This window comes from Apteryx rowi, unplaced genomic scaffold, assembly GCF_003343035.1.
Source record: "Apteryx rowi isolate R43461 unplaced genomic scaffold, aptRow1 scaffold_25, whole genome shotgun sequence".
In the NCBI taxonomy this organism is placed as follows: Eukaryota; Metazoa; Chordata; class Aves; order Apterygiformes; family Apterygidae; genus Apteryx; species Apteryx rowi.
The window spans coordinates 787,956-812,254 of record NW_020448863.1 but is presented as its reverse complement, the minus strand read 5'-3'; the positions used below and the strand labels follow the sequence as shown (position 1 = coordinate 812,254).

Below are 24,299 nucleotides of genomic sequence, written 5' to 3'. Positions count from 1 at the left end.
CTGATACGCGACAAAATTTGGTGTCTTGTGCACAACTTGTAGCTGAACTTAGAAAATATCAAAATCCTAGAAATGAGATCAGCTTTTATTTACCCTGCTGAATCCCTCCTCTCTAATGGATTTGACTGCTACTGAAAGAAAAGAGTAAGCCACAAACATAACAAATGAAAAAGACTGTAAGCGCATTGATGCTTTTGATAAAGGTTTATTCCTCAGTTATTTTGCATTTTAGCACATCAAACTACATTACACTGCTGACATGATATATACATGAACTACTTAGGGATATTTCACTATTTGCAGTTTTCTATCACAAAATTTTAAAGAGATATTGATACATTGTTAGCTGAAAGTGGAGTGRCAGCAATGATTATTTCACAAGTCTTTAGGGTTTCTCACACAGCTGCCAGATCAGTTGCTATGCTGTGGCTGTTCAGGGCCATTTTTGGCCACAGTCTCCAAGGTTTCCTCACAGTCATTAAAGGCATGCTGTCTAAATGAAAGTACTTATTTAGTAATCTCCTTGATAAAGTTTCAGCAAGGGACTCCAGTACAACTTGATGTGCCCTGGGCATTTTAAATTCTATTATTAGGGGGAAAACTAACTAACCCCATAGTCAGAACTCCTCCTTCAACATTTTCTGCAGCTGTGTCTTCTCAGTTACACAGATTGGTAGCTCTCCTTTTGTAGTCGCTGTTTTCCAGAACACACGAGTCTGGGTGAACCGTATCAGTCCTCAATACAGTCCTCAATATCTAGATGCAACATTTAAGGGTATGTCTAAGAGATTCGTATTTATACGGCCCTTTCTTCCCTTCTCTGTAAGGTCCTGCCTTGCTGAGAAACTGTCAAAATGTGATTGTACCTGTCTCTCTATAATTTCTGAAAAATAGGTTCTTATTGACTGTCTATAATATCTGACAAAAAGGTAATAGACTCATTAACCTGTGGTTATATTATTCAAATTTCAGTCTAACCATCTCTGAATTTTCCTCTCCCATTCCCTTATAGGGTTTTATAGTCTTATTTCCACGTTATTGAAAAAGCAGGAGATGATGATTTTCATTCAGAAATTCAATAGCAAGATTGCTTTAGCATATGTAATTCTGTTGCTTCAGCAATGACCTAGTTTGTATTTTTTTGACCTACAAGTAACATGTACAAATTTCTAGATCAAGTCTTCATATCAGAAATATCTTTGCTCCTCAGCATATCAAAAATATTTCCAGTCCACAGTCTTGCCTTTCAGTCTGTCTATGTCACCTATTCTTTACAAAAATATTAACTGAGAAGAAAGATGTTGAAAATTCAACACACCCGGATGGTGACCTCAAAACTAACAGACATAGTACTGCTTCTTATAACATTTCTGGATTCTCTAGGTTCTAGTGAGAACTTACACCTGATTTCTACATGGTCTCTGGGCATTATACTTTACAGTGTTCGTGTACTTTACAGAGGCCAATACATATCTGTCAGATTTGTTTCTGCACTATTGTGACCCTAAAAGCATGTTTAGCCCTCTCTGCATTGCACAAATGTTTGTGTAGTCTTTTATGTCTCTGCATCATAAATATGCCTAGTCACAGTTGCCACCTTCCTGATCTGGTAGCACATTCTGCAGGGCTGAAAATGAAAGGCTTCTGAGGAACATTGTTTCCCCAAAGTGTGTTGAATGTTAGACAGTCACCTGTTGTGAACAACTTCCCGGTGTTGTCAGACAACATCACAAAGTAATCACAGACAATACCACTGCCATATTTTATAATAACCAGGTAGGTTTGAGGTTGACGTTTTATTTAGGGTATAAAAACCAAATCCTTCTTTTGGGAACATATCTTCTCAGAGCTTTGTACACGTTGGTAGGGAATCTGAGTATGAGGGCCTTGAGTGCACCACACTCTAATTGCCCTGACCAGCCTGTAACAATCTTCCTCAGTAATCATCTTCTGCAACTTCCTTCCAACCCACCCACCAGGGGTTTTGCTGCCTGGGTACAAAGTCAGCTCTGGTATAGCACAGGGGTGTAGCCTTGGACCAGACTTTTGTGACAACAGCTAAGTTGTGAGAAAGAGCCTTCATCTGGGGCCTCCACCCGTGTACCTTCTACACTTTGGCTCAGGAGCTGCATTTAAGCTCAGGTTTTTGCCCTCGGTCCTTTCCTGAGCTACACTGTAAATATGCATTGCCTGGCCTTATATCTTGTTGTTCCTGACCTTGCGTTGCTGATTTTCTTGCCTTGCTGATAGTTCTGCACGTGTGGAGTAGTAACCCCAAGCACCAATACAAGCTGAGGGCTGACTGGCTGGAAAACAGCTTTTCAGAAAAGGATCTGGGGGTCCTGGCAGACAACAAGTTGACCCTGAGCCATCAACATGTCTTTGTGGCAAAGAAGGCCGACAGCATCCTGGGCCACATTAGCAAAAGCATTACCAGCAGGCTGAGGGATGTGATTATTACCCTCCTGTCAGCATTGGTGAGACCATATGTGAAGTGCTGTGTCCAGTTCTGGGCTCCCAGTACAGGAGAGACATGGACCTACTGGACCAAATCCAGCAAACGCCACTAAGATGATTAGGGGCTCAAAGCATCTGTCTTATGAGAGGCTGAGACAGCTGGGACTGTTCAGCTTGGAAAACGGAGCTTGAGGGGATCTTATCAATGTGTATAAATACGTGATTGGGGGCAGAGGGCCTAAAGAAAACAGAGCCAGACTCTTCTCAGTGCTGTCTAGTGAAAGGGTTAGAGGTGCCAGGCACAAACTGAAATACAGTAAATTTCACCAAAACATAGGAAAAACCTTGTCTACTGTGAGAGTGGTCCAACACTGCAAGAGGTTGTCCAGAGAGGTTGTGGAGTCTCTGTCTTGGAGATATTTAAAACCCAACTAGATATGGCCCTAGCTCTAGCTGACCCTGCTTTGAGGAAGGGGGTTGGACTACACAATCCCAAGAGGTGCCTTCCAGCTTCAACCATTCTGTGCTTCTAACGACTTGGCCTGACTTTGGACCTACCTTGTCACTACAGACTTGTCTGGCAGTCACTGGACTGCTGGCTGAACTTGGCTACCATCATCAGCCCTGCTCTGCTTACCTACCTTATGCCCTTCTTGGTGAGGTCACTGCCCCATGCCTGTCTTGCTGTCATGCTCATCTCCTGGCTTGCCTTTCCCTGTGGAGATGCTAGCCCTTGCTGTCCTCTGACACTGAAGTCATTGCAGATTCTTGAATCATGAGTAGAAGATAGGATAACAGTGTTATTTGCAACATATTTCAGGATCAGTGACATCTCCAAATCAATCTTTTTGCTTTGACAGTTGCTAACAAATGCAAAATCTTCTGCACCAGAACTACTCTTTCTCCAAGACTGCTGTCAGATGGTTTTTTGATCACATGGTTGGGAAAGTCAGTGTATATTTTTCTTACTTCCCTTATAAATGATGGAGTCCTCAGGCAAAGCAGGACAGGATATTGCTAACATTGGATGCACCTGCATGATCCAGGCAATCCTGGTACCAAAACCTCCTGCTTCATTCAATTTAAGAACTCACAGCACTGGGTAAAACTTGGGTAAAATTCATTGCCTGAATATCAGTTCCTTTTATCTCAGACTTTAGTTGCTGGATTGCTTTCAGGCTTAACTAGACTTGTTCTTTCCTGTTAGATAATATCTTATGTGATAATGCCCCCAAGAAAGTGCACCAAAAAAACATGTAAGGGAAAAGGGCCCTTGGTGCTGTTCATTAGTGATCTGATGTTCACTTGTGTCCTTATAATTTTAGTTTATCTGTCAGATTTGTCCACGGGTTAGGTATTTTGACATTACATCCTCCAGCAGAAGGATATTCTTGTTTCACTAACTCTATTAGAGATGTTTTTGAAAGGTTTAATTATATTAGGTTCTGGTAGGTGAATGAGAAAGAAAAAATTTTGAAATGTGTTTTTAAGAACAGAGTGTTTCTTAGAATATGTACATTTTTAACCAAGGACTGTGTCATGTTTTCACTTCAGCCAGGAAATTAATCTTCCAGTATCACCCTTCCCAGTTTTCTGCAGCTTTGTTAGGCATGTTTTGTCTTTTTATATTTCCAATACAAGCATCATCCTCTTCTTGAATCATCAAAGAATTCTGATACTTTTATAAATAACAGCTATACTTAACAAGTGTCCTGTTATTTTCATTCAAGATAAATTTTGTCAATGCCTTGAAAAATTCATCCATGTAAGGCTTCACAAAAGGTGTCCCATCTTTACCACATATCAGTATTAAAGCCAGTAATATAATGTTTGAAATAAAAAATTATGTAAAACTTTAAACTGTTTGTAACTTTGTTACTTAGCCAGGTTTTCAGGATTTGATATTCCTCTTACTAAGCACCTAAAGTTACTCAGGAGAGAAGAAGAGGGTAGAACATGCTAAATTTAAATAGGAGAAGCATTTCTTTCATTTTAATGGTCATGTCACAATTTCAGGATTTGTTCTCTTATGTTTCTGTGGTCTGAATTCTGCCTCTTCTTACATTACTTCTAATAGTCTATATGGTAGTTTTGTCTCATCCATGGCAAAGTGCTTGTGATTTTGTGTTGGAGTCTTGTATTACTTCAGCTGTTCTGATTTATGTTGTACTCTGTGATCTCCATCACCCGAACCAGAACACCTGTTTATAACAAGAACTAAGTTTTGTTGCTTTAAATTAATTTTTTCCAGCTGATTGTATCTGGAGATTTTTGCCTATGCTAAAGTGTTCATTATGCTGCAGGAAAGATCTCTTTGGCCAGAAGCAGATCCCCAAAACAGCTAACAAAAATTACTGAAACTGAACTGAAATGATTACACTTTACATATAACTATGTAGTAAATATATATGTACTTTTAAAATATTTTGTATTATATTTAAACTACAAGAACAAAGTTATTGTGGACATTCAGACTTTCAGCTGATGATCTACTTGTAAGATTTAGACACATTTGTACAAGAAAGATGCCACATGATTAGCATGCTGATTACCAATTAAAGCATACAAATTTCACTTAGTCACTGATTTTGTAACCATACATTTATTATAATTGTTTTTGCTAATTTATTTGAAGCTCAGACTTAAGATGTATAGTGTGTCTTTTTTAGTTCATGGTTCAGTTTCAGTGATTTCGGTTAGCTATTATTGGGATCTGCTTCTGGCCAAATAGCAAAATTTCTCCTTGCTACAGAATATTTTCTGTAGCAAGAGACTCTCTTTGAAAAGAAAGTTACAATTTTAAAAAGTTATCTTCCATGAAAAAAATAAAATGATTGTCCTACCTCTGGGTATTTACATCTTTACTAATAGTTTATAAACAGAATTTTAGAAAGCATTTTCCTTAAAAGATCATGGTCTATTTTTATATGATAACACAGACTGTGATCTTTTTTACTTAAATAAACTTACATACAAGGGGCGCTAAAATATCCTTAGAAATGTTTTCCTTCCCTTCTATACCAGGTCTTTTCTGATTTTTGGAATTAAATCTTATCTATGAACACTGAAATACAAGACCAAAAGGAAAGATAGCTGTTAAGTATCAGGAAATAAGAAGATACAAAGGAAAATTCAGAACTCTTTAAAATATAAGAAGTATTACTCATATTAAAGCTCTTCTAAAAATATCACAGAAAAAGAATGAGTACATCAAAATTAATGAAGTGTTAAAGTGCATTCGTATTCAGAATCACCCTTGCAGAGAAATTAATCAAATCTTACATTACCATGGCATTGATAGAAATAAAACATAGGATATCTCATCCACTTGCACACTGACAAACTTGATCCTAATAATACAAAATCTGAAGTGACAGGGAGATTATCAGCAATGGAGATTGCTATTTAAATAAATGGAATGTGTATTTCCTGCCTACAGCTCTAGTCATTTCTATTATAGTAGTTATGTTTCTATCATTCATGCTTTTCATACTTAGTTAATGGATAGCTTAACATGTGATATTTGACACACACAGAAGTTCAGTTATGCTTTTTTTAATGTGTACATATTTCTTGATTGTTTTTTTAACCTTACCATATGAAACTCAAGGCGGCTTTTGTGAATTCCTTTGTCCAACAGTCTAAATAAGTTCTGTTACTCACTGACAATTACCATGTCAGAGGTAAAGATGAATATCTGTTATATAATGGCTGTTTTACAGTGAAGTTTATTTCATAAATCTAAGTGAAAATTATATTAAAAATTATCAGATTTATAGATTACAGCTAATCTTTTTGGAAATTCTATCCTTTAATGAAGTTTCCTAGGTTCTTTATTATGGAAGTTGTGATCTTACTTGTGAAATAATAATGTACTCTTCACTGAATTAATGAGCATCTGCTAGATGAAAAAGAAATGAAAGAAAAAGAAAGGATCCTTTGGATAATTCTGTAGCTCACCCAATCTTTCACTCAATGAAAGCACATTGTAATTAGTGTAAATATTCCTCCTTTACAGTTGTCTTAAAAAAATATATATATAGCCTTCTCAAATTACCTTCTTAAGTTCAATATTATATTTTATGTAAAAAACTCATGGGTTTGAACACTATACATTATAAACTAGCTTTTCATTTAATTGCAAAATTATCACTATATCCACGACTAGATTCACTTAGGATTCTTTTAAAAAATGCTGTGCAACATCACAGCAAGGGATTTCAGAGAAAATTACATGAGAAAGATCTTCTGAATTAAAAATACTGAGAATTATAAGGATTTGTATAGCATTTTTAAAGCAATAGGCTGTTTGAGTAAGCTGCTGTTGTTGATCTGGAAGTGAAAATTCTGCTTCCAAGTTAGTAATCTCTGAAAACTATCATTCTTGGGTGACAGTAGCTACTAGTAAAAAGTTACTGATTATACACATTCATATATTTATCAGTAGGAAATGTGTGATCTTTGGCTTTATTTGCTCTAGCAAGACTAATAGTCCTCTCAGTGAGTAATAGTCCTCTCAGTTTTATATGAAACATGCCCATTTAGAGATGACACATAAAATAGAGAAGCTCCTTTGACAACAAATTACCAAATTCTGTTAATATCACTGAATAGATAAGATCAGCATGAAGGCCCACTGTATCCTAGATGCTAGTGATGTAATAAAGTTTAAGCTGGTGTACAGCACAGACGTGCACTAACGCACTAATCAAAGAGGGTAACAAACTTCCGCCAACTGCAAAATTAGCTAAAAAACAGTTTCAAAAGAACATCAGATAAATGTTTATATGGTTATATTTGAAAATAAATTCATAGACAGTGAAAAAATACACATCTTGTGTCCTACCTGGCAATCAGCTCTGACACCTGCTTTACTTCTTAGCTTAATCTTGCTCATAGCTTCACCATCTGTGTATCTGTGTGGCAGAGGGCCTTTTTTTTCCTGCGGTTAGATTTTTGTAGTCTGTGGTGTACTTTGATCCCCAAACACTGTTTTTGAATGCTTACTTGTTTTTGAATCTTCCCTCACTGATGTCCATCTTCACTGCATTGTTACTTCACTTCATTATCAGTAATTGAAAGCAGATTCAGCAATTTCTTGATGTGAAAATCTATAATTAGTCCATACATATTTCTAGTTATTACTGTTTAACCTCTTTTCCACAGGCATTAAAATTCAAAATACTGGTAAAAAACAAAAAAGTTGGAACACTTGAGGAAACTATTCTCAGGAAAGGTCATGACAGTCATGGTGAGACAGGAGAAATTTTTGAAGAGCTAATTCCTTCTGAAGAAGATGAGGCAGATGAAAAAACCCCAATTTACCCAAAGACTGATTCATCAAAAAGAAAATGTGAAGGTAGATCTTCCCCCCCACCTCGAAAAAAGCCAAAGGTAAAAACTTTTTTTCTCAGTTGAATTTGGAAAACACTTGGAGGTACATCTGCTTTTTTTTTTTTTTTTTTTTAAGAAGGAATTCATTATTTCAAAACATAGAGTAAATTTAAAAGGTAGACTTTAAAATTAGTCAGAGTAATACATTTCAAAATAATATTTTTCAGCTTAAGGTTTTGAGGGTTTCCTGATTTTTACAAGACACTCCAAAGAACAGTGGAACATAATTTAGTATCCAACCAATAAGCAACCCTTTTCCCTGTTCTCCCATCCTAAATTCCACCTGCAGCTTTCACAATCAAGTCTTRTGCTTGTCCCAGGCTCTCAGTACTGCAACAGGCCAACGTAACACTGCCCGACAGTTCTGTTGGACTCATGGCCCTTCTGCATGGAGGATAATCAAGGCTCTACTGGTTCCTAATGGTGAAGGACAATTATCCCTCTGTCTGTTCCTTCCTGCAGTCTGGCAGTCTGTCCTGGAGATTTTGAAGACATTGCATTCACCTATTTTCTTGCAATCTGGATTTATGTCTGAAATTAGGTGTAGACTTCTGGCTGCACTAAGAATTTTTTTGAGCACTTAGGGTAATAGAAAGGGCATTTTTGCATTTATCATGAAAAGACTTAACATTAAATACTACTTCTCAAAGAGACACTTTAAAAATTAGATGCAATTTCCTTTTTATTTTCTTTGATACTCAGATTGAACTTACTCATTCTTTTTAACCAAACTGCAGTCCTTCACCATGGAAATCTGTTGCTCCATCAGCTTTAAAACTGCTTTCGTCAAGTTTTATAGGCAGGCAGGAAACACCCAGTATCCAGTGATTTTTGCACATCATACTCTGATTATCTAAATACAGATAGAATGACAATACTCCTCAGGATTCTCTGTGCTGACAGGCAGTGGCTTCCTCTGTGGCTCTTTTCTCTCAGTAGTTTGAAGGCCAAGATCTTTGCTTCTGTCTTTTCTTTCCATCAAATACAGAGAGATGGCAAGGAAAAATTCTGAGGACAGCTGGAGTCCTCTCTGAGCAGGGAAGGCCAAATTTCTGGAAAATAGAGTCGCATATATTTTAAACATCTTGTTGCAACAACAAAATATATACCACACACCTTAATAACAACAACCACAGCAGAATGTCTGGTTATGTTTCATAGGCAGAAGAGGTCACGGTTTTGGGGTCCCTCTCTGCTCAGTTGGATGGTGGAAGAGCATTGAATGCACACCCAAGATACCCTAGAGATGCTGTTGGCTTTGACTGGGTCCCTGCCTGCCCTATCCAGAGAGTCAAATTATCTAGCAGTTCTGTGCTGGTGGGCTCCTATTGCTCATCAGGGGACATAGCCCCAGAATAAGTAATGCACTTCAACTTTTTGGGTAGTTTAAGGGCCACAATCTGGCAATCCCTATTATTATTTCAGATAGGAATTTGCCTCCAAAAGCTTTAGTGGAATGTAAACATCATTGGCAGCATCAGCTTCTTGCTGGCTACTACCACTGATTAGCTCGCAGGTTTATGTTAAGTCAAGTGAAGAGGTCACATAATACCTCTATTTAAGATATAAGAATGTAAAATTTCAAAGTCACTTCCAGCCTTTGCTCACTTTGGCAATAGAACAAGACCAAACAAAACAACGACCAGAGAACTTTCCCCCTTAATTAAGAAGAATAGAGTTTACCTTACTTCAGAGCAATATGTGGAGGACCATTCCACTGATAGATTTGCTTGGCACAGTAAAACATTCTCTTTTATCTACATTTTGTATTTGGGTTTGATCTACTGATGTATACCCTATCTCCTACTCTTTTTTTTTTTCTTTTTCCTTTTGCAGTTACTTCCTACTACTGCAGCTTTTCTAGCACTTTAGGTATTTAGGAATATAAAATTGGACATATATTTTAGATATGAATAAATGTTGAGAGCCATGGTAAATGACAATGGTATACATACCAATCTCAGAAACAGGGAAAGGATAAAGTTGTCCTACAGAACACTGTACCAGGAGGCAGTGGAAATATCGCTCCATTTACCCCACCTCTACTATAATGCACACAGAGACAATAATCTTAATTGTCTCTGGCTGAATCAAATTTTTCTCTTACTACTAAAAGTCATATTTTAGGCTTAAATATTCACTGACTGTGACACATTTTTCAAAGCTTTGTGCATCGAAAATGATCTTAGCAATCTTCTGGATTGTTAAGAATAACAGTGAAATATGTGATAATGTAATGTTGTATATTCTTCCATTATTTCATATTATTTCATATTATTATTTATAGATGAAGAAGATAAAGATTGCCATTGAGTTGTCAGATCTTGTGATTTATACCAAATCTCAGAAGTTTGTAAGCTTTGAGCAGTCACGAGATACTCAGAAGTGTTATGAAAATAATTCAATTGGAGAGTCTCGAGCACGAAAACTTGTAAAACATTCAGGTATTTTCTTTTCATTTATTCATATGAAAGTTATGATATTGCCATGGTTCATTGTTTAGGCACTGGAAGAGTTGATAAACTTTATGAAACATATTTTGTCCAATTCTATTTGGTGCTTTTTTATAACATTGTTTTAAAAATATCCTGTCATTTGCACTGCATCTTTACATTTAATTTGGTTTTCTAAGCAAAAGTGGAACTCAGCATTGTTTTAAATTCATATTGTTTAATAAAAACAAATATTAACATAATATAGAATATTTATGACAGCCTTTTGATTTCATTTTTCTGCATCAAATGATTTAAATGCAGCAGCCAATACTTGAAAATGTATGGAAAAGGATTTTTTTTTCACATATAGGGTCTGTACTCCACTTTGGAGGTGGGCATGCATTACCCCTCGCTTTGATGGTAACTGCAGAGAAGAGAATCCACAAAGAAGAATGACTAAACCCCAAAGCAGGCAGTTTGCTTCATTGGTCCTGATCTTTAAAGCAGGCCAAGCTGGATTATTCATTCTGTTTTGGAGTGTCTCCGTTTGGTGCAGGTAGCACAGTGCACTCTCCGCTGCTTTAACTCCAGCTGACTGCCACCTGACCCAAGGGAGTGTTAAAAACAGAGATCACTGGCCACAAAAATGAAATCTGCCCTGGCAGCATCCATGCAGGGCCAGCCCAGCTGCCAGCCGCTTCTTCCTGGCGGTGATTCGGTGGTTGGTTAGGTGAATGGTGCCAAACCACTTTAAAACAAGTAGGCCCTTGCCAGCTGTCCATAGGCAGAGACCTCTCTGGCCTGTCTAGGAAACTAGTGAACATAAAAGTAGTTGTATTAAAGAGGAAAAAAAAAAGTGTGATGGTGGAAAGGATCAGAGTGATGGTCCAGGAAACTTAAAGCTTTCTATTTAATTACTGAATTGGAATAGCGTACATAGAAGTCGTTCTAGGTTTTCCAGGTCTGTGTAGCTTATATCTTTCTAGGCAGAAACACCACTAGGAGTAAGAAAATCAGTTCACTTGAATAGTTGGCCTCTTCTAAAGATTACAATGGTGCTAAATAAGTGCTTTTTAGTGATGTGTTGTTCACTGGGTTTGAGATTATTCATTCATTGTATATAAATCTCAAGCAATGAAGCTTAGCTAGTCTTAGGATAGATCTTTCTTCCTATTAAGTAATTTAAGAATGACTTTTTATAATCAGTTTCCTGCTTTGTGTCCTTCCATTTCTCCAGGAAGTCACCATGGGTGTAGGTGTAAAAAACATGCATTTAGCAAACAAAGAGGTGAAGAATTTCTCCCTGAAGAAATGATTCTCAATTACTGAACTGTTAGCAAAAGTCTGCACTATACTATCACATTATAAGTTTTTAAAATAGGATTTTAGCCATATCTCAGGGTGGCCTGTATACTAACCTAACATGCACAGAAATGTCTTAAAATACATACACATTAATAACTGTGTACTGACTGTGTCAAAAATAAAAACTGCTAGATCAGTGTATTTATTTAGATAGGACTCATTTCAAATGCAAAGCTATTGAGAAAGTTTGTCTTACCCAGGTTTTGTCATTCTGCTTTCAGCTCCTGAGTTTATTGCACATACTACAAGGTTCATTACAAGAATCTACCCCAAAGGAACAAGAACAAACTCTTCAAATTATAATCCTCAGGAATTCTGGAATGTTGGGTGTCAAATGGGTAGGTACACTTGCAAACGCTTTTGTATTCACGGCTATACAAATACAAGAGTTTTTCCTTACTGAAGGGGTTTTTTTTTTTGTTTTTTTTTGGATGTAATATTAGTTATATATCTTCCTTCAGTGGCATCACTTTCATTTTCTATTACCCAAACTTCTCCTTCTGACTACATATCCTAACAACTTTGCATCCTAGAATCCATGAATTTGGATATAGAATTACTAAAACAAGTATTACTGTCAGTTATTTACTTTTGCAATTAATTATAGTTAGTACTTAATTGATTATAAGTATCACTTTCCATTAAATAGCTATAATCTCACCCCAGATATCCCAGATTATTATAATTCATTGTTTCCTTTAAACTACCACGGATTTTTTGCTATTCTACACTAAGAAAAACATTACTAAGAACAATACAATGTTATTAACCTATGAATCTTATTTTGTACTACTCCCAGCCCTAAGACTAAGCAAAGCATGGTTTTATCATATAAAACATTGTAGCAAAAACATGTACATAAAAAACTTTCAATAGCTAAAACAGAATTTTCTTCTTTATCTTCATGTAGCTTCCTTTTTTATTAACAATTCTATGATATTTCTCTGTGGTTTGTTTTCTGCAAGGAGAGTCTAAATAATAATTCATATTTTACAGCTTGCCTTTTTCAGTTGAAATTATGATGTTAAATATGTTACCTTATGTTTTGAGGTAAAAGTGAGCATGTTATACATTAAGCACTGTACTACCAGACAGGATAATTTGCAATACACCTTCCAAGAAAATTAAAATAGATTACATTCTTTTCCATTCTGTATTAATCCAATTTCACAATCTCCATACTTGTTTGTCAGCTGTGTTCAAGGTATGACTAGAGCATCTTCATGAGGAGAAAATGGGAATGGTAGCTTATCCTTTTTTAAAATTACTTCCTTGCCCAGCTGTGGTCTAACCCTGTTTATAGCTACTTTGTAGTTGGCAAGAAAATAGAAGAAACTGCCAATTTAGCTAAAGGTAGGAGCTGTTGGAATGCAATTGCTTTTGCTTTCTCCTAAGGATGGCCCTATAGCATTGATTTAGAAGAGGTGATGGAAAGGTATATATGTGTTATTTAAGTATTTTCCCAGAGGAACGCAATCCTCATCTGGAGGATCTGTTGGATTTTTCACCTATTTTATGTGACTGGGATGGCGCAGGTACAGCTGGTGTGGGCACAGCACTTAATATTGATGACAAGAATTCCTGAATTATGATAAGCAGTATATGTACCCCTACAAAGAAGTACTCAGATGCTCCTGGTCAGCAGAATACCAAAAAACAGCTGGAAAATGCTGGCACTGTCTCCAGTGACTGTACAAGCAAATTAAATTTAGGACCTGCATTTTCTGTACAAAGTTTATTTTTTTCCTGAGCAATGAAATAACCATAGCTTCTGTTTCTCTTCAGTTCAGTTTAGTCTTTAATTTGAGAAGGTTAAAAATAAGCATGACTTCTCTACTCAGCAGGCTTTGGAAAACCTCTCACCTGTAAGCGCTTAGAGCTTTAGATTCAAACTTTGCTTCGTCTTTTTGTTCTTCAGTTTAAAAGATCCTCAGTTACAAAATCCTCTTCTAAGTCACTCTGCTCCACCTTCTTCAATCTTAGACAAAGTAGAGAGTAATCTTTTTTGCAGCCATAAATATTCTGCCTTTTATTCTGGCTCTGTACCAAGGGTGCCTGAGGGGGCTGGGGGTAGGGGGGGTGAGCAGGGCAGTTCGCCTCAGGCTCCCTGTTTTGAGAGGTGATGGGATGGTCTTGCCTTGTTGCATTGCACTACCTGCTCATACAGAGAGGGTCACAGCTTTGCCTTTGCCTGCAGGGCCCTGGTGTTCATATGCGCCCTTGCTCTAGGCTCTCTTTTTCACTTGTTTCCTTTTTCAGCTCCCCAAATGTCTTCTTGTTCAAGTTACCATCTCAGAACGGGTATTAACAGTGTGCTATTTCTAATCAAATATGCACATGAATATTATTTAATTCTTATTATATTTATATTTAAATGACTGGTATGTAGTATTTCCCCAGCTACTCTCCTACAAATATGGAACTTAAAAGGAGCATCACGCCACAGCTTTCACTGTGAGCTTGCTGTTCCCACTTCCATGGCCCTGATTGCAAGCAGCGGACGACTGCCTCAAGACTAAATTTCTTACTGTGTGCTGTGCCGCCCTGAGATAGGCCATGCTGCCAATGCCACATGATTGAAGTAATGTGGGAGGTTGCCTGAAATCATTCAGACAGAGCTGTCCATTCAGTGAAATAATTGGACCGTACTCAGACCTCAAAATCCTCAGTAGTTGTCCCATTGTTATAACTTCGGCTTCCCATACTCACTATTGTAGTGATATATGCTTTTATGACTACAATAAATGTAAAAATTACTCGTTAGTATAATTTTGGTTTGTATGTATGTCATTATAGACATTATTTATGGTAAGATTTGGTCTTGGGTGGGCTATTGCTGGATGCAGCTTGCTGTCAGGACCCTACCACATCAAATTTGTTTGATTGCGTTCTGCCCTCGTGGTTTATCCTCACTTGGCTGACATGACGCTATCGGGAGACCGTTCATCTGAGCTGCTGCGCTCTCTTGAGTAGCTCCCTCAGTATTAAAGAACAGCAAGTTTGTTTAATATTTCTAGGGAGCGCTGGACAGAGGTGCTTAATTTTAAACTGAATTTATCACTCAGGCCTATCATATTGCAGTTTGCTGGTTTTATTTCCAGCTTCTTGTGGAGGAGGCCCTTTAATCTCTATACTGATATCTGTAAAGTAGATCCCATACAGGACTGAAGTTTTTCAAAATGACTACATTTGTTGTTGACTCAGAGTATACTTTAATGCTAAGTCATTCTGAAGATTTGTATCCTAAACGTATGATTTTTACTGTATGGGGGGATGCGGGTCCATTCCTGGAGGTATTAAACAGGAAGTGGTTAGATCTGCCCTCTTGGTCACATCACTTGAATCTTCATTTTAAGAAACATTTCTCTCATGGGAGTAGGCTGATTATAAGCAAGTCTTTTCATATATTATTTCCAAGGCATGTCAGATCTAATCTTGATTCCCTAACTTGTTTTAGATAAGGGCTTGGCAGAAATATGACTGTGCTCCAAAATGCAACTCTCAAAGCTCCACTCAGTGAATCTCATGCTGATGCCCTTCCTCTGGTTTAATACAGATTTTTTTTTTTTAATTCTGTGTCTGTCCTGTGTCCATATATCTCACACATCTCCTATGTCAACCTACCACTGCACTCTCCACCCCATAAAAAGAATTAAGCCCTTCAAGGTCCCTTTAACTACTTCCCTAAAAATCTCCACAGGACCCTCACCTTTCTCCCTCCTCACCTATTCCCCTCCCTCAGTTCCTTTAATCCTCCCCACATCTGCTAGGTCATCCTCCTCACTCACCCTTAGCTTCCCTTAACAGCCCTAACTCTTCTGGCTGAGCAAAGGAAATATCTTCAGTCTTGTCCTTGCCAGCAATTTTCTCTAAACTGCCCAGAACATACTAACTCAAAGCACTCTTGCACTCCACTAAAGCAGGCTGAAATGGACCAGCAGGTTTAAGATTTGTTGGGATGGAGGATGAGAATTATGTAATTGTGTAAACCTTACTTCCATAGGAAAAAAAACCCTGAAAAATCACAGTAAAACATACGGAGTTTCCACAAACTCACTTTTGGATTTCACCATGTGCTCACTTCCCATTCTCTGAAAATTGAGGCTCACAGAAACAGAATAGGTTTTTGTGAACAAACAGGTCTTCTGGAGAAAAGTACCTAAAATAACTTTTTATAGTCTGAAAAAATTAGTATGCCTCATGCATACAACTGCACCACAGCACTGGAAAGAACTGGTTTGGCATATCCATATCTCCTTTTTATTTACTAAATAAAATGGGAAGTAAAGATTTATGCACGGAAAGAAAGTTCAGGACTGTTATTTAAATAAACAGATATCAAATGTAATATATTCCCTGAGAAAAGTAGAGCAACAAACAAAACAAAACCTCAGGGAAAAAAAGAGGATGACTTAAAGATTATCCTTTCAATTATGTCCTTTGCATTGGTGCAATAGAAAACATTTTTCTGTATATCGTAACAGTCTACAGGAATGACCAAAACATGTCATAAGTTATATGAAAAAGTCATCTTTTGGCAGGTACAGAATTTTGTGTTTAGAAGAGCCCAAATAAAGCATAAGTTTTCTGGAACACTCATAAACTTATATACCACTGTGAAAGTCCCACTACTTGTATGATGGGATTTTTTTTATCAAAGGTTTGCTTTTGGCCTGTAAGACTGAAATGCAGTTTAGCAATTTTGTCACATCTGTTTTGTGGCTAAATCTTGTGCTCAATAATATGGCAAAAAATTATGCATAGAAAGATGGGCCAAAAGGGGTTCTCTAGCTGGTGCTGATTGTAACCTCAGAAGATACGTAGGGAAAAGAAACACGGTTATTTAGATCTTGTTACGTCCCATATATGCAGCTGGAACTGGCTGTCTATTTGACCTTACTAGACTTTTGAGTGAATGAAAACTTGAAGAACAGCCAGAATTTGGAAAGCCTAATAGTGAAAACAGAGGGCAGAGGCTCACTAATTTACTTTGGAATTTTCAGTTCTTGGATGTTTGCTGGGAAACAATATTTTCCTTTCTTTCTGGACAAATGGCAAAACTAGAAAAAATAGTTTTTTTTTTTCCTGAGATCAACTAAATATATTATGCTTGATCAAGGAAAGATTAGAAATCCTCACAACCTTATTGAACACTACGTTCATTTTTGAGTATGTGATGAAGTGCCAAATTTAGTGATGGAATTTAAGAAATAGTGGGATGGAATTTAAGGAAAGCCACTGGCTCTTCCCATTAAAAGAGTGTGGAATACTACTTTTTCTTATATTTTTTTGATTTAATTAGTTTTCCAGTGTGGTAATTTTCTATTCTTGGTTATAACTTCTATTGGATTTATTTTCTAATATAGTAAAAATGTAAAGCAAGCATTTTCTATAATGTGAAAATTTTCAACAGTCAATGCTACATCTGAAGCAAATTTAGAGTATCTATTGCAGTACAGTTTCAATTGTTGCTGCTTGAAATTCTGGTGCAATTTCTGAAGTGACATGTTTTAGTATTTTTATTTGTTTGTCTGGTTAAGTTATTAGACTGCCTCAATAGCTCTTCCCAGTTTATGATACTGTGGTTAGATACTAAGTGAGCATCCTTAATCTAGCATTGTAATCCTTAAAACCTTGCAGATGACTTAAAAAACAGATGCATCAAAGCTTTTCATCTTTGTTCATTTTACATCTGAAAGTGTAGTAGTTGGTCTCCTGCTATTAGATAGACCCTCAACTATGTTTCCAGAACTGGCTCTGGATTTTGGCCCAAACTAAGGTAATGCTTCTGCACAAAGGTGGGGAATGAATTTGACATTTTGTATGGCTCATGGCAAAAAACACACTAGCAGGCTGTTCTGTACAGCTGTCCTTCCAGGCTTGACCTCTTCCTTTGGGCTTGCTGTGGCCTTATTCTACAGTTGAGTCATGGAGAGTGTACCATAAGCAAGAGAGGAAAGATTTCCTGCTACTTCCCAAGACAACAAATGCCCTGGAAGAAAGAAATAAAAAGACATAGATGAGCTTCTTTTGGTTGCCAACTCCCCTCCCAAATGAGGTTTCAAGGACAGGACTAGTCATCACAGCGCAGCTGCTGGCTTGAGGAAAAGGAGATTCATATCTATATCATTATGTTCTTTATAATTTGGTTTTAATAATCCAAAAAAAATCATCTTTAGGAAGTGGAAACCGGATCTTGCACAACTGGCACATAAATATTACTAAATAATTCTGAATGGTCTGTTCTGGAAAGATAATGCTATCATGTCAAATAATCAAGTGAGTTTATTACTAACAAAGTCATACAGATWAGGAAAAAAAATCCACACTTCTAATGTTCCACATGACTGTAATGGTTTACGGACCCCAATAAAAAGGGTTGCTTCATTTCTTATTGTTTACTCCCAAATGTCCCCAGCCCAATGGGGCAGCTATTAGAATCGGAGACTCCAAGGATGTGATTAACCTCATCCTAGAGTATGGACCCATTTTTGGTTACACTGTCCCTTAAACTTCGCTGACTAGAGCCTTGATTATAGACTGGCTCTAATGGGACAGCTAACTCACGTGTAGGCACCTACAAGTTACCTGAGAGAATATCACCCTAACGTTTGAAGCTGAGTAAACTCACCCTTCCTTTGGAATGGCTCCAAGGTCCAGGAGGTGTTTGGAGTAAAGGTTTCACATGCCTCTTGCACGAATGCCTGTAACTGCCAGGTTTATGAAAAAAACACTTGGGTTACCATGGAGCCTGCTTTTTCTTATTTGTGTGTATAATAGATACTGAAGCATCACTTAAAAGACAAGAAAATTTTGTCAGCATGTTGTTGATAATAATCATGAAATCATTTTTCCTGCTAACTTCACTATATCCATGACTGAAGACAATTAACAGAATTCTAAATAATGTCGTCTGAAATCTAGTGAGTTTAAAAGAAAGGGAGAAAAAAAAAAAAGAGCATCGGTTGTAGGGACACAGTTGCCTCTGAACATCCTTTCTGATTTTGTTCTAAATGCTGTGCTCGAGAGCCAAACTAAAACAGGAAAGGGAAACTGATAATACACAATGTTCTGCCAAGAAACACATCGCAAACAAATTATAAATTTTTTTTAATTATCTATTTCAGGTGTGAAATAAATGCAATGACAATGAAAAGCTACTCAGACCAAAGTGTAATTATCAGGCACATTAATTAAAAGATCAGTTTAGGTTTTTAGCTTTGATAGTTTATCAGAAATGCATTAGGTAGCTTTCCCATGAGAACCTCACAAGAAAGGATCCCTGATTGTAACCAATTGTAGCTATACTTGCTAATGGACAATGAATTTTTTTTAATCATCTAACATCTTTCTATCCAGTACAGCTACTTGTAATTAAATAGGAAAGATGGTAGTAATCATTAAAATGACTGAGTTCTTAAAATTTCTAATGACATTGTCTTAGAGCTACAGTATTGAATTGACCCACAGACAAGAGGGACTGGCTGGCAGTTTGCACCTTCTGAGCCTGATGAGTCAGACAGTTATTTATGTTGCTCAGTTTTCAGATGTGTATATCTTTTACTATAGCAGAGTACTTCATAAGTCATTCATAAATTAAATTTCTGTAGAACAAGAGCATCCGTTTCAAAATACATCAGTGATGAGCAAAGCCAGAAATGCTAGTTAAGCTTGATAAAAGTTGGAGGCTGAATAGATAAAACCCCATTTTATTCTGCAGTGAGAAGTACATACAGTTTGACCAAATTCTTTGCATTTAGAAAAAAAAAAGATTAAAAAAAAAAGAGAGATGTATTAACACAGTTTGTGTGTCAAAATATATGCTACTAACTGAAGTCCACTGTCTGTTGTAAGGCAGCAAATCACTTCATACTTGAGAACAGGTCTTCTTCTGGAAGCCAGTAAGCCCTTGTTCACAAAGGCTGAGTGGGATCTCACCCATCCGCTGCCTTGGCAAGAGGGCTGGAGCAGGCTGAAGATTTTAAAAGTGCTTAAAGCCTAGGTCAATGGGGTTGTTTAGGATGTTGGCTTTGAAGGATATGTTTACAAGCCTGGGTTTACCCAGAGACAACAGCAGGGATCAGAGTGACATGTTAGACAGGACCAGAGGAGCAGGCAGTGCTCAGGCTCACCGCAGCCCAGGGAGGCTGCCGCACTTCGGCAGAGAGTCTTAACCATGCTGGAAGCCTTTAGAGTTTCTCAGAGAGACCAGGATGAAAAACGTGTTTAGAAATCAGTGCATTCCTCCATTTTCCCAGATTGCACGCTCTGGCCTCCTGGTGATAGATTACATACTATCTTCCCCACATCTGCTGTTAGTGAGAAGGGTTCTCAGCATAGTGTAGTAAGCGCTGGGTTTCTCTTATGTAAACTCCATCAGAATGCATTTTAGATTGAATAATACTTTCAAAGGGAAACATTATTTTTGCTTGAGGATATTGTGATAGCTAATGTATGCATAGGGCTTAGAAACTAATATTATACTTATCATTCAGGTAATGAAATTATTATCATATTTTATTTTGATAAAATTTGTTTACTACTGATAGAGATCGTCCTGGTGTGTATGCTGCTTCTGTTAAATGAATGTTTGCTGCCTGGTATATCTAACAGCTGACAATTGTTCGTTGTGTGATAGCTTGTCCTTCTTTTAGATGTCTTCAGGTGGTTTCAAACTCATTAAACAACTGAATGTCCTCCCGTTTCATCCACATTATGAGCCATCTCACGTTCAGTTAGCATGCCTTATATTCAGGCTGTGGATGAAATCTTTTAAGAGCCACCTACATCACTTTGGGAAATGTGATGTGGACTAGCCAGTCATGTAAGGACTTCTGAAAATATTTCTGTAAACTTGGGCTGTAAGGGACTGGCTGCAACTACGATCTGGACAGGAGAAGAGAGGATGAACACTCTGCACGTGACTGAGAGTGCTAATGTGGGATAAATGGGGTATCTTCTAATTCAGTCTCATAAATGATGAGCCCGTAAACAATGACAAAATAAGCTGTATCATTAAGATATGGGTCCCGCATTCAGTTCAAGTTTTGGATATGTAAGGCATGGTATAGTTTTAGATATAGATATAGTTTTCTGCATACCTGACACTAATGAGTCTTCTTCTGGGGTACTGCATCCATCGTGAGCAGCCCATTTTAAGAACATAAGCAGACTGGAAAGAGCTGAGAGGACAGCAACAATCCTGATCAAAAGCTTTGAAGTGTGATCTGTTATATCTCTTTAAACCTGAATGGGTGAAGTAAATTCCAGAGACAGGACCATCAGCACTGAATGCCTTTTGCAAATGATATTCTTGGAGTTTATACAGAATTTGAGCATTCTGAGATGGATTTTAAATGGCACAAAAGGCAATTAACTAACTCATTTTAGAGAAAATCAGGGATAAATGTGTGCTTATTCATTTAAAAGTCTTCTCTTTTAAATGCAGAAAATATATTAAATTTCAAGGTCGTAATATAGCTAACAGTACCAGGAAGGAAAAAATAAAAGATAAAAAAGACAATTAAAATGTCCTGACAGAGGGACCTTTTTGAGAGGCAGCATCACAGGCAGAAGACGTGTGGTTTTTCCTTAACTGCCTTCAGATCATAGTCACTTAGGAACCTCAGAATCCCAGTTTTCAATTTTTGTTTTCAAAATCTTTTGCTTTTAATTGAAACATCACTTCATAAACACCTACATCTTGAATGGTAGTGCCTGTGGAAGGTGTTACATTTGAATACTTAGCTTGTAGCTGGTTCTGCAAGACTGACTACAGTTTGCTGCTTGTGATGCAGAGATTTGGGCTGAAATAGACCCTCTGTGTTCCTCTGTGCATTACGGATTGCTTCACCTCTTCAGAGCTAGGCTATTCCCTAACTTGTATTTGCTATATAAAGTTTTAACACCCCTGGCCACCAGAGACATCCACTGCAGCTTTGGCAATTTGAAAGAAGACCTGAGTGTTAAATATTCTGAACTCAAGATTAGTCTCATGGCTCCAGAAAGACTTGGAGAAGATCAGCTTCTGGTGCAGGAATCATACGGAAAAAATCTTTTGCTCAGGTTGTCCTTCAAGTCCATATTGTGCTCTGCTGTTTCAATTTTGATGCCAATATCAAAAAGCTTTTGATACTTAATGGAAAGACTGAAAAGAAAGTTTAACTTACACAGGGTTAAACTTCAGGTGACTGTCCTATACTTTCCAGTGAGAATCATACCTTAAGATTATGTACTAGTCAGATGGTTTCATAGTAAGCATATTTAGGCTTCTTTCCAAAAGAAATCAGAGGTTTAAAGCTCTCTTCACACAAGCATTAAGGATTTCTACCATTTCACAAATCAGTACGAGGCATGTTACAGAAAATTCTATTCTTGAATTCAGCAAGACTAAGATGAAATATTGGATAGAAATTCAGTCTTCCTTGTAGAAGGATGTCACTAAGACCTGCCTGTTAGAAACTGGAAAACACAGAAACATTTTATTTAGGAACTTTGTCAGTTCTCAAAAAGTGTAAGGATTATAACTGCATCTGATCAAAATGAAAAACCATGCAATGTTAGTGTACCATAGAGTATTGTTCTAGGAGACCCCAGGCAGCTAGGAACCTTGCAAATAGTTGTTGTAGAGGTATGCATCTCAGAGAGAATAATGCAAAATCCTATATTTATTTATTTTACCTCAGTTACATCTTGCAATATCTGGAACTCAGTAGGTAAATCAAAAGTACTATTCAGTGTTTTTCTAACTTATTGTAAGGTAAAATTAAATTAAGTCAAATACAGTCTTAATGTTTGAAAATATCAACCCATAATAACATTGCCCTTGGCTTGTGTTGCAAAATGAATTTTCCTAATATGATACACTGTAACTTATTCTGGTTTGCTTGTTTCTGTTGTTCAATCAGATTTTCCTGCTTAGTAGCCTATGATGCTTGGCAAATTTAGCAACAGCCTCATTATGTGCAATCATATAGTTTGTTTCATCATATGGTAGCTACAAATACATTTACGTTACTTTTGCTGCTATCTATCTGAAGCCACCACTGTTTGACTTGCCTAAATACAGTTACACTCTTTATATCACTTGTTCCCGAAGTGTGGTCTGGGAAGTACCTGTGGACTGAGAGATCTTAGGTTATCTGCAAATCATGCCAGGACCGAGGCTTCAAGGAGCCCTTCGGAGCTGCAGCTGCATAGCATTCAGTGCACTGCTTGAATTAATGGATTAGATACTTCCCTTGCCATATAACAAGAATCATATGGCACCACATTTGGGCCTATTTCTGGATGGTGTGTTGAGTCATGGAAACAAAGTGTGAACCACTGCCAAAAATATACCAAGAGAGCACTTACTTATTCTACTAAAAGCTGGCAATAGAAGTTTATTGGGTGCAATGGGTAATATAAACATTTAAAAGTCTAATTTCTGATGTCAAAGGTAAAATAAGCTTGAAGTTCCTCTGTGTATTCATACAAAATCTATGCCTATGTCCACATTTACATTTTAGTTCAAACCAGGAGTGTACGTTGTGTTTTGGTGGTGGTGTTAGCTTTTTTTTTTTTTTTTTTAAGCAAATCTCCCAATTGTTCCTACTTACTGCACTTTGGTTCATGCTGAGGAGCAGTCATAGCAAGCGCAGCTGGGTTTCCTTCCAGATGAAACAGAAGATGCGCTACAGGAGTGCTTCACATGTTTCAGCTTTTAATGGGCATTGAGTCTGTGGGACCAGAGTAGAGCTCTTCTGAAGCAATCCCACCAAAAACCTGTGTAGTACAGACACTCAGTCCTTAGCACCAGCTGCTTCACTCTACAGATCTGTTACTATTTGTGTCCTTTACTATGGAAATTTAAAAAGGATTATCAAAACAATGAAGAAACAAGTAATTTTTGCAGTGAAAAGGATCTAAATTTCTTGCTTTTCCCCCATGAGATAAGGATTTCTGAATTCTACACATGTTCATTCAATAGATTTATACTAGCTCATAGGAACATGTAATAAAGTCCTCTTCCTGAATTAGTTTTAGGAGTCACTTGTACTACTTAAAGCCTTCCTTTTTTTTCCTGCCAAGCCATCAAGTAAATGACTTTTTATCATTTTCTATTTAATACAAGTCATGTTATCACTTTACTGATTTGACTTGTGCATATTCTATTTTGAATGTGACAGGAAACTCCAATGTACTGGAATAGGGGAAAATTTCATTAAACAGGTCTATTGCAATGTTGGCTTTATCTCATGAATTATAATATCCTGTTGATGAGAAGTGTGCTATTTTATTATTGCTGCTGCAGCAAACCAAAAATGTTTTGAGCTGCCAAGGAAATGAAACTGGGGGGAGGGGGGGCAGGGGGGTATACTAGCAATAAACATCAGTATTAGAGGATGAAGCTTGAAGGAAGCGTTTGTGCACATAAATTTAAGAATAGAGTTAAAACTGCTGCTCATGGGGGACTTCAACCAGCCTGATATCTGCTGGAAAGACAACACAGCTAGGCACAAACAGTCCTGGAGGTTCCTGCAGAGCGTTGGTGACAACTTCTTGACACAGGTGGTGGAGGAGCCAACAAGGAGAGGTGTGCTGCTGGACCTTGTACTAACAAACAAAGAAGGACTGGTGGAAGATGTGAAGGTTGGGGGCAGCCTT

The 24,299-nt window shown here is 37.3% G+C and overlaps 1 protein-coding gene across 2 annotated transcripts in view; it reads left to right on the top strand.

Annotated features, from left to right (window-relative positions):
* The window catches only part of PLCZ1 (phospholipase C zeta 1), a 60,170-nt gene that overhangs the window by 25,302 nt on the left and 10,569 nt on the right, over positions 1–24,299 (top strand). For both annotated transcript variants that reach the window (XM_026066929.1, XM_026066928.1), the window contains exons 7-9: positions 7,624–7,851; positions 10,139–10,295; positions 11,873–11,989. In XM_026066929.1, coding sequence (XP_025922714.1) covers positions 7,624–7,851; positions 10,139–10,295; positions 11,873–11,989 — 502 coding nt within the window. The remainder of the gene's footprint in view (positions 1–7,623; positions 7,852–10,138; positions 10,296–11,872; positions 11,990–24,299) is intronic.